Consider the following 15710-nt stretch of genomic DNA (forward strand, 5'->3'; position numbering starts at 1 on the left):
TTAAAACCCCGAAAGAATGAAAACATCAGGAACACCAAGATCATCTCTAACAAATAAGTCTACCTCCTCATTTTGCCTCTTTAGTTTGGCATTCTCCTCCTTTAGATGGGCAACTTCCAGCTCTAGCTGAATGGTATACGCCTGCACCGGATTGATCATGAAAGAATAAAAACGAAGACTTAAGCCAAGCCATATAAACCGTCGAAGAGAAAGATGGATATGCCTGTTTCCTTGCGCGTGATCGGGCGGCAGATTCCCGGTTCTTGATCAGTCTCTTATGCTTGCGATCAATGCCGATGGCGATGCTTTCCCTCATCATCTTTCTGTTGGAGCAGCACGAGAAGAGCCCAGTGGGCGAGAATGCGGATGAGTACTGGCCATTGGAATTGCTAGCATTGGAGCGGGAGTTGGCATCAACTACAAGGTGCTGGAACTCCAAACCCGAGTTCAAATTGACGACTGTTTGAGGGTGGGCAGGAGGGGATGGAGGAGGTGGCACCGGTAGCTCTTCGATGGCAGGTGGAGAGATGGTGAGGGGCCTGTTCAATGGCCCGGCAGGGAAGTCCTGTAGGATCATGCCCCTGAAGGAAGGTGAAGAGGTCGGGTGGTCGTGGCGGTAGCAGTCCACAGGCGTCATGGGCTTGTCTTGGTAGAGGCTGTTGAGAGTCACATTCTTCCACACCTCCTCCATGGTCCTCCTGCTTGGTATCTGGGGAACGAGGACGGAAGAGTTGGACGAAGGGGGAGGGTCTTGTCGAAGACGATGATACTACCCCTTGGAGCTACTGCTACTCTGTAATGGTCGATTTTGCTGTTGGTCTCATGACTGTGTAGGGAAGAAGATACTGTAGGTCGTGAGGGAAGGAGAAGAAAAAGGTTTCTCATGCTAGCTCTGGGGTCAAGAAGAGAGGGATGAAACGAGGCTCTGCCATCAATTGCGCCGTAATGCATTCTTCTTCTCTTAACAACAACAGAATTGAAATCCGTACCAAAGTACACATATGGACCTCCTTTTGATTCATGGTATGCAAGACATCTTCCGATTAGATCTCTTTTATGAGAGTCAAAAACAAGAAATGCACAGAGAAAAATTATACTTACCTGAGAACCCAGATACAGCCACCAAACATGTACTCTGTTGGCTTTTCTTTTTGTTGAGCTCGCTTATGGGCTCCTTTGTCCTTTGGGGAGGAAACAATGGGGCACAAGTTTGTCCTTTGACATGATATGAAGCCGACTTTGATGAGATATCTTTGCGTTCATCATACTTTTCTTTGCTTTATATTACAGTTTTATGGTATAAGCAAAGCAAAAGGGCAGTGTGATGTTTGATATGATATGAAAGGAGGGATAATTGATGGAGTTCTTGTTTCACTGTGGTGATGAGAACCTGGGGCCAAAAGTGGCCAAAGAGCCAAATGATCCCTCTTGAGGATGCGACGAACCTCTGTAGTCATTTGTACTGTGCCAGATCGGAAAGAAATATGCGAGTATAAACGAAGCTAATAGTGAGTACGGGCTAATTATGTGTACACTGTAGCTAATTATCCTTAATATTTTTAATTTTTATATTTTAAAATTATATTGACATCATTATAATTATAAAAATAAAACATCTAAATCTATTTATCATAATATTATCAATTTTATAAATAAAAATATGAAAAAAAAAATTAATATTTCAGTTGATAATCATAGACGATAATATTACTATAAGCCACAGATGATTATTATGGATGAGAATAGCGATAGCAAGAGATGAGAATCGCTTGACAATTGTGTTGATACATTTTCGACGACTGCGTCGATGTCGACAAATGTACAGAATGACCCTTACCTTTTGTCGTCATTATCTTCATCTACTATAGTCACCGGTGGCTTCAACGGTGTCATCGTCCATCACAACTAATTAAAACGTACTTTCTTATTATAAAAATAATAATATTTTTAATATAATTTTTTAAAATATAAGAATCAGTATACTAAAAATAATTAACTATAATATAATATATAATTAACTCGTTATGCATCGACTCAAACTGTGCCGGAGCAGCAGTATACAGGCACCTTTCTTCCGAAATAGTTATTTGGATCTCATCTGCTCCTTCTCATCGCACGCTCTGCCCTTTTGCCAGCACTTCTCAGGTTTCAAGTTGGATCGCTCTCAGAGCAGATGAGGAAGAGGCCGTGTTTTCGTTGAAAGGGAGGAGTTGGCGTAGTAGCAGTCGAGAAAGAAGACACTGCATCTTGCACGGAGACATCCTGAAGTAAATTGCCGATCTCCTCCAACAGCATATGGAGTTTCCAAGGTAGGAGCTGTAAGAAGTGGGAAGGCACCAAGTTTCAACTTGCGATGCAAATCTACTCACAACAAAACGCTTATATATATATACAAGCATGAAAGGGAAAGGTAAAGAAGTTATGCGCATGGGCTGAGCCCGGTAACGATTGCAACAATCTGTGGGGGCATTGGCGAGCAAAGGTTCACATCAGCCCAAAATAAACTCAAACAAGACAGACGCGTGAGAGGCCGACGGCACATTCCAACCAGTTAAGGATGGAGAGATGAGAGGCCACAACCGGGCGAGAAAGGGATGGACTGCAAAGAAGCTGCTACAGTTTCTTTCATGTGAGGTCTGAGAGCATCTCGATTTGTTGTGCACCATGTATTAATATTATCTTTGAAGTGGCGACATGCGGCCTCGGAGATTTTTCTCCTTCAAAGCTGAAGCAAATCACACACGAATTTGTGGCAAGGAACAACATCGAACCTTCTCTAGCACTTAAGCCATGCTCCAGTTCAGGGTTTTCGGTACAAGTTCTTATGTCCTAATTCTAGAATAAGTGAAACTTATAGGTGCATGTCACAACAATAAGTCCCTCATCTTCAGCGAGTCTGCTTCTCTCTCTATCTCTCTCTCTCTCTCTCTCTCTCACACACACACACTTCTTACTCTACAGTATTCGAAATGAAGCTAATTCCCATCATCAGAAAGGCTAATTGACTTGAGCTGCAGTTTTTGTAAATAATATGGATTGTTGCTGGTAGAACTGAGCTTTCCTTCTGAAAAAAAACGTGATGGTGATGCTTCCATGAAAACTGGCTTCGTTAACCTCTCTCGCTTTCTCTCTCTCTAGCCATCAATCAACGTTCAATCCACTGAAAAGATTTGTTTTGTAGCAGCCCGCCGACCAAATCTGTGGTTCCTTCTGGCTTCCAATGATTGAGACGCCATGCTTCGTTGGTCATGTTTGATTAACAAAAACCCTAAACCACTCTTTCAGCGAGCATATTCTCCAGAAAAGAAGCTGCCAGAAGAACCTCACTGTCTCATTAGATGCTGCCGCAGTTTTTTTATCTTCTTCTTAAAACAAAAAGAAGATATATCCAGAGAAGAAGCTGCCAGCAGAACCTCACTGTCTCATTAGATGCTGTTGCAGTTTTTTTATCTTCTTCTTAAAAGAAAAAGAAGATATATCCATGCAGTACAGATGATGGAAGCCCACCGTGCTTGTTGCTTGCTGAATCAGTTAACCTTCTCCAGCAGAAGTAGATACATTACTCTCGAACCTCCCACCTAAAAGATTCTTCCTTAATCCCCATGACTGCAGTCGAAGTCTATCCTCAAGGATGACGTGAGGATCACTTCATGTACATTTTGGAACTGTGAAGTGTGAAGACCCCTTTCTGTCTTGGGCCAACCGAGTCTGCCGAGTTACCGACCAACACTCTTTAGCCATTGTTTGACAGTAATGTTAGGATTACTTCTGTCAATTGCTCTGATCCCATCAGAAACTTGCATTAGCTTTATCACTAATGAACCACAACACGATACCTAGCGAGAAAAATGAGAGTATACAAGGCATGACAGCTTATCATCTAATTCTTTACTTGAAAGTATGCATTTAATCATACGACTTTAACAGGATAGATGCGTGATGGGGATATGAACGTGACATGCACTATTTGCAGCGTGTTTGGATTCTATGATAACATATCGACACATGCCACTTGATGTGCCCAAAAATATATGATGTAGACCGTGTCTACTGTCGACAGGCTTCATTCACCCTTGGCGAGGAGCTGTCGAATTTTAGCTGAATTATCGCGCTTCTGTCGTTGGCCGAACTCTGTTTACTTTAGAGCATCGATGATACACAACCTAGATATATCATAAGCAAGATCAATCTCATCTCGTCATGTCTCATGTGATGTGTTTCTATTTTCCAAGGTGTACAACATTTCAGCATTGAAACGAAGCCTTGTGCGAATCAAAACATGTTCGAATGCCTTTGCTTCTTCTGATTGGGATTCTATTGAGAAAGCTTGAAATCGAAAGAAGTGCAAAAAATTTCCTTGATGATGGTTCAATTTGCGGCATAATGCCTATTAAGTCCATGCGCTAATGTAGAATTATCACTAATCATTGACTTTGAGATATAATAAGCATTGGATTAAATAAATCAAATGGCGTCCGCCTCGTTTCAGGGATTATTATTGAGCAGTTGTCATGATTCATGTTTATCCATGCGCATGCTAAAATTGGTGAATTAAAGATTTGCAGCGAACCCTCTCAAGAGACGGATTTAGTGGATGTATGGATGGACGGACAGCCTAATTTCGAGAATCCCATTGGACAACATACGACCAGGATACACGTGTCGCGATTCCACATGTAAATCACTTTGTTCCGTGACCATCGACAAACAGCCGATGAGCTGGCCCGCATGATAGTTGCTCAGCGGAAAAATGGGGGAAAGGTCGGTCCCATGTTACTTCCATCAGCTGTTCCGAGTGGGACAGCATCTTCTTCGAGTGTCCCTCTGAAACACAGAAGCAAAGAGTGCGTCCACTCCGCGATTCCTCTATTCTGCTGGGTTTTAAGTGCGATTGCTGTCCTCGATGGCACAGCTGCGTTGTCTTTGGTATAACGTATAAAAAGGAAGAAAAAGGCCGGAAGCAGCCAAGGAAACCGACACGTTACGGGAAGCGATCCACCATGATCGAACTGTTTGCTGTTTGGCGCTATGCAGCGAGCGATCGAAGTACTGTCAGGTTGACGAGGACCGCCCCTCGAGGCGCAGCGAAAGGCCGTGAGGACGAAGCAGGGCCCGACTCCTTTTTTCCACGTGACACGAGCTCGATCGCAGACTCGAGCGTCTCCTTTTCCTTTCTTCACCCAGGTTGGGTCCGGTGCGTTGGAGATTTAAAGGGCAGAAAAGCCGTCGTTGGTTTGCATCTGGACGGCTGGTGGCCGAGCCGTCTCGAGCTGGAGTTGTCTCCTTGTGGCTCCCGTAAGGCACTCGACTGTGTGTCAGCCTAAGTTGGAGCGTAGCAACAAGTAGAATATTCCACAGTCGGCTCAACCAGACCGGATGGGACCAACACATTCCACAGATTTGGTTCCCTCGAGCGCTGCCCGGTCAAACATTTGGTTCACGGGTGACACGAATCAGCTTCACTCCACCGCCCAATTTCTATCTCGAGGAAGAAGAATAAAGGAAGAAAAAAGAGGACAGATCCGTATCTAAATATAGGAGACACACGTACACAAAGTTAATGACTGTTGGGTTGTAAAGGATGGAAGAGCCGTTACATGGCAGGCTAGAGTTCCCTGTGCGAGAAGACGCAGCCTCATCTACTGCGCCACCCAGAAATGAATAGGAAAGATGATGAGCTCACATGGTCTGGCTGTCACCGGGCCCTACCTGGACCACCTTACAACTCATCTGCCTCTTATCTCTTCACGACGGCAAACATCACGACACATAATCCAACAGCTCTTTCCCGATTGGAGCTGGAATCAAAGGCGGACAGGTGGAGCTGCCGTTGACGTGGGCCTTCTTCTCCCGAATACCTGAACTTACTATACCTGTTTGTGTAAACGGTGGTCGTGTTACGGATTCGGAGATTTACTATGGCATGAAGATAACTCTTGAAAAGACGAGCCCACCAAGCAGGGCAGTCCACTTGCGATCCATAAAACCCCCCGCACCCTCATTCGATGATAGAGAAGACGAGCCACCGAGGGTAGCAGTAGCCGCAAGTGAGCTAAAGCAGAGAGAAGACCGCCATGTCGAAGGAGGTGAACGTGGAGGGGGAGCAGCCGCCGGTGAAGGACTACACGGACCCTCCGCCGGAGCCGCTGTTAAACTTCGGGGAGCTCCGGCTTTGGTCCTTCTACCGCGCTCTCATCGCCGAGTTCGTGGCCACACTCCTCTTCCTGTACGTCACCATCGCCACCGTCATCGGCCACAAGGAACAGAACGCGGCCGACCAGTGCAGCGGCGTCGGCCTCCTCGGTATCGCCTGGGCCTTCGGCGGCATGATCTTCATCCTCGTCTACTGCACCGCCGGCATCTCTGGTCCTCCTCGCCCACCTTTCGATTTTTAACCCAAAAATTCAACTAAAATGCATATGTGCTAAATCCTACTTCGCTTGGGTTCTGTAGGAGGGCACATCAACCCCGCGGTCACGCTCGGGCTGTTCTTGGCGCGGAAGGTGTCGCTGATACGGGCGTTGCTGTACATGGTGGCGCAGTGCTTGGGAGCCATCGTCGGGGTGGGGATCGTGAAGGGGATCATGAAGCACCAGTATAACTCCCTCGGCGGCGGAGCCAACGTGGTCGCCGCCGGCTACTCCAAGGGTACCGCCCTCGGGGCGGAGATCATCGGCACCTTCGTCCTCGTCTACACCGTCTTCTCTGCCACCGACCCCAAGCGCAGCGCTCGCGACTCGCACGTTCCCGTACGTACCAAAAAGACAACACGCATGTCTACCCTAAATTACTGGTGTTTTGAAGTCTTTTTTCAGTGGATTCTGTTGACTTGAATTAATTGTTTACAGGTGTTGGCACCACTCCCCATCGGGTTCGCCGTGTTCATGGTGCACCTCGCCACCATCCCCATCACCGGGACCGGCATCAACCCTGCTCGGAGCCTTGGCGCTGCAGTCATCTACAACCAGGACAAGCCCTGGGATGACCATGTGAGACCATAATTTCGGGCATTATACGAATTCTTTCATGTCTGTGGTTGTTTTGGAGGTGGAATGATTGTGTTCTCTCTGGTTGTGCATGCAGTGGATCTTCTGGGTGGGTCCCTTCGTCGGAGCGTTAGCCGCGGCGGCGTACCACCAGTACATCCTGAGAGCAGCGGCCATCAAGGCTCTGGGTTCCTTCAGGAGCAACCCCACCAACTAAAATCAGCTTCTTGAAGCATGCAGCAGCAGAAGCCTCGCCTTTTCTCGTCTTCTTTCGTTTGTGTGAATGATGATTGCACGCGAGGGAAGTGAAGAGAAAGGGGGATAGAGGGTTGCTTCTGATTTCCTTATTTTATCTGCCTTTGTTTCGTCTCTCTCAGCTTCTTCTTTGCCTTGTGTAATGTAAGGGGGATGTGTGGCACTCTGGTTACTTCAAGTTGGGGGAAACTATGGGTTGTTGTCTTCTAGTCTATTTCTTAACAACACCGTTGTCTGTTCTCAGTAACATCGTCTTAAATTGTGCTCATTGGTAGTCTAATTATGAGAGGGGAATCAATTTGCAGGACATATCACACCCACCACCTTTGGCCCTTATCTTTTGACTTGCCCTCCACTTGCTTCCTCGGCCCGTATCTTTTAACTTGTCCTCCACTTGCTTCCACCCAACTCTGCTCTTCTTTTACTTTGCCCAACCCTACTTTGCTCTTCTTTTATGCAAAAGAAGACGAGCGAAAGACAGAAAGATCTTTTGCCTCGTGCAAAGCGAAAGGCTGTTCATTCCCGACTGCCGTGCCACGCGGATAACTGTCCCTGGTCGTCGAAAGCTCACAGTGTGGAGTTCTCAGGTTGGCCCTCCTGCCGCAGCTCTGTAAAGCTGTGGCGTGCTGCACTTGGCTTGCACCATTGACAGCTTGTTGGTGTGCTGCAGCACTGGCGAGGGAGAAGGTCTGAAATGGCAGGCACACAAGGAAGGTGCTTGTCCATCGAGTCACAAGATCCCTCGTGATGTTATCGTCCCTTCCGTTCGCAATCGACGATGGCCATCACAAGCTTCTCGATCCAACACTTGCGATCATGTTGTGAGTGGTGTTCTCATCTTTTCCACTCCCAGTTGTCGACCGCCGCTAAGTGGTGTGAAGAGACCTCTCATATTCGATCAGATTACATATTTTCCAATTCGAGCCGCAGCAGCGAGCATCAATCGAATTCGCCAACCTGATCCACAATGTCGTGTTCTAATCATAGTTGATGTGGCCATCCATAAGATTCGTGAAGGGTCTTGTTCCTTTCGGTGTAGAAAATTCGATCACGTTGCAAGTTCTTCGATTCAAGCCTCACAAGTACACATCAATCAACCTATTGATTTGCAAATCTTCCACGTAATCGATCCTCCTATCAAATTATTACGGTGCAGCGACCAATTCATTCAGCAAGAATTAGAATTTGTTTCCGGATAAAAAGATATTTGCTAATTACATATTATCTAAATAATTATTATCTTTAGTATTTCGATTTTTACATTTAAAAAAGTCATACTAATATTCTTATAATTATGAAAGTTAAATATTTATATTCATTTATTCTAACGCTATCGATTTTATCAACGAAAATATAAAAAACAAAGGGTAAAAAGATAATTTTAACATTCCAGTTAATGATGGCGGACGATGTTGGTAGTGGCAAACGGTGGCAGCACTAAGGATCGCAGGTAGCTATTATGAATGAGGAGAGCGATCACGAGAGATGACAATCGCTCTACATTTGCGTCGATGTCCATACAATTGCCCAGTGACTTTTTTACCTTTCTACATATGTATTGGTAGCCCTTTCGTCGCTCGACAAATTATATAAGTGTCGACGCAATTTGCTAAACAACCCTTTTGTTGCTTTATAACTGCACCGACACTGATATAAATGTAAACAGATGAAAGAATCGCTAAGCAATGTGTCAATGTTGAGATGACTCTTTCATCTCGTCATTGCTCTTCTCATCCATAACTGTCTTCTGCAATCTCTAATGGTGCCATCGTCTATCATCACCAACTAAAACATTAAAATTATTTTTATATTTTTATATTTTCATTGATAAAATCAATAACGTTATGATATATGAACTTACATGTTTCACTTTCGTAAATATAGAGAAATTAATATAACTATTTAAAGTGTTATAGATCGAGAGACTAAAGATAACTAACTGCATATTATATTATATAATTAGCCGCTTTGTATGATACTCGACATTTGTATATATTGAAATATGCTGAAGAATTATCATCATATTAAAAGGCCTGTTTAAGTTTTTGTTCTCGAGGACAAGTCCCAATGTCCGATCAACAAATAAGCTTCGAATAATGACCCAACAATACTTGCGTGTTTCGAGGGTGATGGAAAACGTGGCTTCTTCCGTGTCTCTATCACGTACAAATAATGTGAATTATATGTACTGCCATCATAATGACCCACGAATGAGTAAAGACAAGAAATAATCAAATGATTCAAACTCTTAATGATTTGAAATAAAATATGGAGCAGAACGAAATGAAAATGATTGACAATAATATTGAACCTATGGCATGCTGCTGCTTCTTTATCCATACCAAATTTAATGGCATTTATTAGAATTTCTTAGCTCAATCTCTTTGTCTCAACACATTGAAACTATTCATACTATTCTTCCATTTTAATTAGTTGGACGACAAAAATTTTGTACTGACACGGTAAAAATATCTGTAGCATATATAAATTTTAATGAAGTAGAAAAATCTAATAGGTCTTAAATAATTGAGACATTACGACTAGTTATCATCTTGTCAAAAAAAAAAAAATCTAATTGGAGATCCAATTATGTATATTTACCAATTGTTGCTCTTATATAATTCAATTAAATACATGTAGCTATACAGCTATGACGAGGTTGAAAAAAAAAAAGAAAACCAAGTCTCACCTTTTTTTAGTCGAAGTGTCAACACGATTAGGTCCAATTGTCGATGTTCAGGACCAGTGACAAGGCCTTCGTCGAGTCAAACTAGGAGTTGGCTCCATTCTCGCTCCGTCAATCAATACGCAGTCTGTTTCGTCATCGTTAAGCTTCTGCACATAGGCCTGAGTCAGGAGGGGAGGGGTCTTCCGACTTAGCCCCTCCAAAGGTTAAGTTAGCACTGGTATGGTTTAAAAGGGTTAAGCTTTCCAATCTACACGGATTGGCATTGTGCGGCATCGCCCCGAGCTTTCCGGGATGACTGTACCATGATGATATCGTTTCGTACGGAGAGGGCAATGAGCGGTTACCCATCGTATATGTGTTGTGCGCCACATCGAACTTAAAGTTCTATGTCTATATCGTCGTGTTTACTTGTCTGGTCCATGTGGGCAATATCGAAATGTGCACTATTAATAATAACAAAATATGATTTTCAAAATATTTTTCTGAGATCTTGAAGGGATGTTTTGTTAATATTCCTCCCGAAATATTCTTCGAAGCATGCCACTATTCAGTTGGATAGAATAGTTAATCTATTAAGTTTATTGAGCTTGAATTATTGACATAGAATATTCAAAACAAATTAATAGTAATAAACCAATCTAATCATCATTAACTCAAATCAAGTCTTCTCCCACTCTGACTAATCCAAAATATTACTGAACCTATGACGAATTAGGTCTCGCGCTATATATGTCGATCACAAAACAAAACCTTTATTTGTGATTGATGTAAATGAGAATATGATTGTTTATGTTTGGCTCGATTTTGATATGATTTGTATGACCTAATAGATTACTCTTGTATTATGAATGAGCTCAAATTTGAATTGTTCACCAACATTAAACCATTTTGATGACCGAAGAGAAAACTCGAGGAAGATGACGAAGAAAATTAATGGTAGCCAAAATAATAATTTATTTTTGAATAATAGAAACCTAGAAACTCAAATTACCTATTTACACTACTTATGAAGAAATCTTAAAATATTAAATAGATACGAGATTCTTTTCTAATCAAGCCCTAATCGAGTGAGCCGAATACATTTAGGCTATGTTTGACCTTTATTTATATTAATCATTAGGTTATCAGACTTAACTATAATTCTATCCAACATAAGGCTCAAGAGAGATGTCAAAGGCGCTTATTACTTCTCAAATAAATCCTTTATCTATATATAAACACTAGTTGATTATGCATCCAAGTAGGATATATCTCGTAATCGACAAACTCTATTACTAATTTTTAGTTTCTTAAAATAACTCTATTACTCTATCCTCATCGAACTTCCCATTGACCATCTCGTCAGCTCGACATATCGATCAACTAATTCTTTCATCATCTTAAATGTCTAATCAACATGATATTTCAATCGAAAACCACTAATGTCAACATATTTATATACTACTACCTATAACATTTGATCATTTAGAGCATGACGAGATGGTCAACATATCTTAGATGTCTAATTATTTTTTAGAAACTAAAAATTAATGGAGTTACTTTTGATGATTCTAACATAATATTATGTTAGAATCAGGTATCAATCCCTAACATGTCGGACGACCTACTAACAATGGTCTGCGTCCCGTGTGGATCTCCACCACCTCGGATTCGGATTCGGATTCGGATTCTTCTGCTGATAACTGTTCTTTAGTTGCTTGCCCATTGGATTTGTTTTATGGGCTCTTGAAATCAATCATGACTATTTTAAGATCTGCCAATGCTGATTTCCAAGTGATGCTAAATACTTCTGTTCTAAACTTATTCGTATTACGATCGTACTCGTAGTGATGCCTAGAATTATCGCAGAAAGATTAGGCTACGATCTTAATGAGCCCTATCTCGACGAGTCATGCCGATGCTTCTCGACCAATCGATCCGAATTGGATCGTCGACCACTTACTTAAGCAGGTCTCGCTATAACGAGTTCGACCACAAGCTTCTCTTGCTTTCTTGGCTACATAACATAGATCTTAGAATCCAAACTGGTGGCACACAAGCAAATGAAAGGAGCCTTCTTGGAAGAAGACACCGAGACGAGAGCCATCGTTCCTCGTCTTGGTGACATCAGAGGTTGGTCTTGGGAGCGATGTCGATGACGAATCGGTATCGGACGTCGTTCCTCGCGAGCCTATCTAATGCCTCGTTGATGTGGTCCGGCGTCACCAGCTCGATTTCGCTAGTGATGTTGTACTTCCCGCACACGTCCATCATCTCCTGCGTCTCCTTCATCCCGCCGATGATGCTTCCGCTCACCGTCCTCTTCCCTGCAAAATCACATCGCCGGTCCATCACTAACAAGAACGTCGACCTTTGCACACCACCACTCGTTTGGGATTTCCATGTCAACTCACCAAAGATTAGAGGGAAGGATGGGAGCTCCATCGGCTTATCTGGAGCTCCCACGAGAGCCAACGTCCCCCTGATCTTGAGCAGCTCCAGTATTGGCCCCAGCGAATGCTTCGCCGACACCGTGTCGATGATGAAGTCCAGGCTCCTCGCACAAGCCTGATGCCAAGCCAGGGGACTCTCTTAAGCTCGAGAGTCCGATATGATGACAGCTACAGTTCACCAGGGTGATCGATCCATACCTGCATCTGTTTCGGATCGGTGCTAACGAGGAAATCATCAGCGCCCAGACGCATCTTCGCCTCCGTCTCCTTGGAGGGGGATGTGCTGATCACGGTCACGTGAAGCCCGAACGCTTTCCCGAACTTGACAGCTATGTGACCAAGCCCACCCAAGCCGACGACACCCAGCTTCTTGCCTGGTTGCAGCATGTCGTGCTGCTTCATGGGGCTAAACACGGTGATCCCTGCACACAGCAGCGGAGCTGCCTTGTCCAAGGGGAGACTGTCCGGAATGTGCACCACATACCTGAAACATATTATGGTGGTGAAACTTCAAGATCACAGAACAAGAAAAGGGATGGGATTCTAGGAGATGACAAATCCATGAAGTGGATTTGACCTGTTGTCGGCCACCAGCATTTGGGAGTAGCCGCCGTAGGTGATGCTACCATCCCAAAAGATGCCATTATATGTGAACTGGAGCTGGTCGCAGTAGTTTTCCTGTGAATCCTTGCAGAACTCGCATTTGAGGCACGACGCAGCCAAGCATCCTACCCCTACTCTGTCTCCCACCTTGAAGTTGCTCACGTTGCTCCCAACCTCGGTGATTATGCCTGTTATCTCATGCCTGCCATAAATAATTTCATTTATTTAGCTTTAATCATATGAAATCTACAAAGACGTCACTTTGCTTTAATTATTTTGATCAAAATATAATTAAAATTTTAATATATCTTAATCAATTAATTAAGATCATAAAAATCATCTAATACAATCTCTTTTCCCACAAAAGAAACGCCACTAGACTCCATTCATATTCATCGATCTCGCATCATAGACTATCCAATCAGCAATTACAGCTGATCCGAGGAGTAGAAACTCTACTTTTAGCCTTGATTCGATGTCCGCACTGCTTCCAACATGTCTTTATGCGGAAGAGATCGTAAAACCTCTCATCTCTGACATGCGTCACTTGTCGATCTGACTCTCGGTGACAGAAAATTGAATTCTATAGGTTTGGGAGAAAGAGAAAGAGTGTACCCAGGAACAACAGGGTACATGGTGATTCCCCAGTCGTTCTTGATGTAGTGGAGATCGGTGTGGCACATCCCGCAGTAGAGTATCTTGATCGTCACGTCGTCGACTCCGTTCTCCCTATGTTGACCAAAGCAAACCCATTCCTTTCCGGTTAAGGCCTTCTCTACAAGAAGAAGAAGAAGCAGGAAAAAGAAAGAAACAGAGAAAGAAGAAGACCACAAAGCAGCATCACCTTCTCTTGAAGACAAAAGGGGTGATCTTTCCGGATGAATCCTTCGCTGCCCATCCGAACACAGTCTGCGTGTGATTCGGCGTCGTCTCTGCCATCACCCCTCCCTTCACCCTTTCTCAGAGTCAAAGGCACAACAACCCCTCTTTCAGAGACCTCTGTTTCCTGCGCTGCACTCCCATGTGGTTATGCCTCTCTTGCTTAAGTCGGTGGTGAACCGAGGACCGGCAATGGCAAACAGCAACCGTGCAATTGTTTGGCCAATCGAGACGTGCCAAGCGGTTCATGTTGTGGCGCATCGAGTCAAACGTTATTATTATTGCAGTGCAAAAAGGACGAGTTTAATCGTCAGTACACAGGCCGTCACTTGCACTTCAATTTCTTGGTGGATGGACTGACATTGTTTTGGAAACTCCCGAGTTTTATGGTGTTCCATGTGATCCGCGCGTTAGCTCAAGCAGGAGGAGCTCATATTGGGCGGTCCAATGACTCGGCGGTTGGTCCGATGCTATGGTGGGACCCGATTAGGTTGTCCAGTGGGAAGAAGTCATTATGTATAGTTATTTAGAGGTATGGTTGCACTATTGCAACCTTCCCCCATCTTGAAACATCATAGCACGAGGGATGGGCCCCGTTTCATGTGCGTGAAGGAGATTCTTCGATAGGTACCTTTCAGTTTTAATATGGATGTGATTAGTCATGGTCCACATGTATGTTAATGAATGACTGCAATCGTACTGCATAGTGCTAACTCTTCATGTCCTCCTTACTACGCCAACTAAAAAATAAGATTTATTTTTTATGTTTTCGTCGATTATTTAAAGTTTATATTTCTCAATTCTTTTGAAGTATATATTAGTGTCTACGTCATCGACAACCGACGAAGAAGATCGACTACAATGGTATATCTATATTTTTTGAACGGGATATATATATATATATATGATAGCACGAGTTCAATATCAAACGATCTCCATCGTGAAATATTAATAAAAATATTTATAAGAGTTCATGGGATAACTTGGGATAATTACGAACTGTTTCCCTTACGAAATATTCTCGAGAGTCTAGAGGCAACTTAGATTGATTATAAATCGTCTCCCCTATAAAATTTTTATAGGATATTTCGTCTTCTCAAGGTCGGGTATAAAAATAAATTTATAACTCTACGTAAGGAGAAGAGAACTTAGAGTCAGAGAAGTGGACATCAACACTAAACTGAAGCATCGTACTGATAACAACTTCGAAGAAGATGTTTTTCATTTGAATGATTTCGAATCAGGATCACATCGTACCGATAAAGACGTCAACGATATATTTTTAAAATTATATTAAAAAGTAGAATCTAAATTAATAATTCTATAATCACCCGTAACAATTTGCATATAATTTTATTTTTCATGAGACGAAACCGATAATCCCAAAATCATGACGAGGCTAATTGTGTCTCTTTTGATATAAAAGGATTAAAGGTATATTATTCTAACAATTTATCTATTTCAAAATAAATGTACAGAAGTTGATCATACTAATACAAGGGCGATGTTGAAATATAAGTGGAAAATGTCTTGGGTAACATACCAATCGACTCAATCTATCAAAGTTAAGATAAAATATTAATACTTTATTTTAATATTATTAATATAGATCTTGATTGTCCAACACAGGTTTGAGAAGGTGAAGGAGTAGAACATCTGATCCATATGGTTCGGTTAGTTCAAGGCCCGTTATTATATGTTGCCTGAAGAAAAGATGGCCATGGCCAAACTTGCATGGAGTCATCGTGTTCATCCCCGAAGCTTCCTCCTACAACACGAAGAAGTCACCTGCGTTTCCACCTTCCTCCCTCGGTTGCATGGGAAACTTACTGGGACTGTTGGGTCAACGTGTTCGATGAGCGAGTC

At 43.0% G+C, this 15710-nt stretch overlaps 3 protein-coding genes across 3 annotated transcripts; 1 reads left to right on the forward strand and 2 right to left on the reverse strand.

The window, feature by feature from the left end:
* On the reverse strand, positions 1-691 carry LOC103984778 (bZIP transcription factor 27-like). The gene is made up of 2 exons (XM_018826082.2): positions 224-691; positions 1-141 (listed from the first exon to the last, which is right to left on the reverse strand). The coding sequence occupies exons 1-2, from the start codon at positions 689-691 to the stop codon at positions 1-3; spliced, it is 609 nt and encodes a 202-aa protein (XP_018681627.2).
* Positions 692-5996: 5305 nt separating this feature from the next.
* Positions 5997-7488, forward strand: LOC135638579 (aquaporin PIP2-7). Its single transcript, XM_065151747.1, has 4 exons — positions 5997-6366; positions 6454-6749; positions 6849-6989; positions 7084-7488. The coding sequence occupies exons 1-4, from the start codon at positions 6075-6077 to the stop codon at positions 7201-7203; spliced, it is 849 nt and encodes a 282-aa protein (XP_065007819.1). The 5' UTR covers positions 5997-6074; the 3' UTR covers positions 7204-7488.
* A 4343-nt stretch (positions 7489-11831) lies between these two features.
* On the reverse strand, positions 11832-14016 carry LOC135638578 (probable cinnamyl alcohol dehydrogenase 6). The gene is made up of 6 exons (XM_065151746.1): positions 13810-14016; positions 13581-13694; positions 12940-13167; positions 12561-12846; positions 12324-12477; positions 11832-12236 (listed from the first exon to the last, which is right to left on the reverse strand). The coding sequence occupies exons 1-6, from the start codon at positions 13902-13904 to the stop codon at positions 12037-12039; spliced, it is 1077 nt and encodes a 358-aa protein (XP_065007818.1). The 5' UTR covers positions 13905-14016; the 3' UTR covers positions 11832-12036.
* Positions 14017-15710: the final 1694 nt, after the last annotated feature.

Source organism: Musa acuminata, chromosome BXJ3-5, assembly GCF_036884655.1.
Source record: "Musa acuminata AAA Group cultivar baxijiao chromosome BXJ3-5, Cavendish_Baxijiao_AAA, whole genome shotgun sequence".
Classification (NCBI taxonomy): domain Eukaryota; kingdom Viridiplantae; phylum Streptophyta; class Magnoliopsida; order Zingiberales; family Musaceae; genus Musa; species Musa acuminata.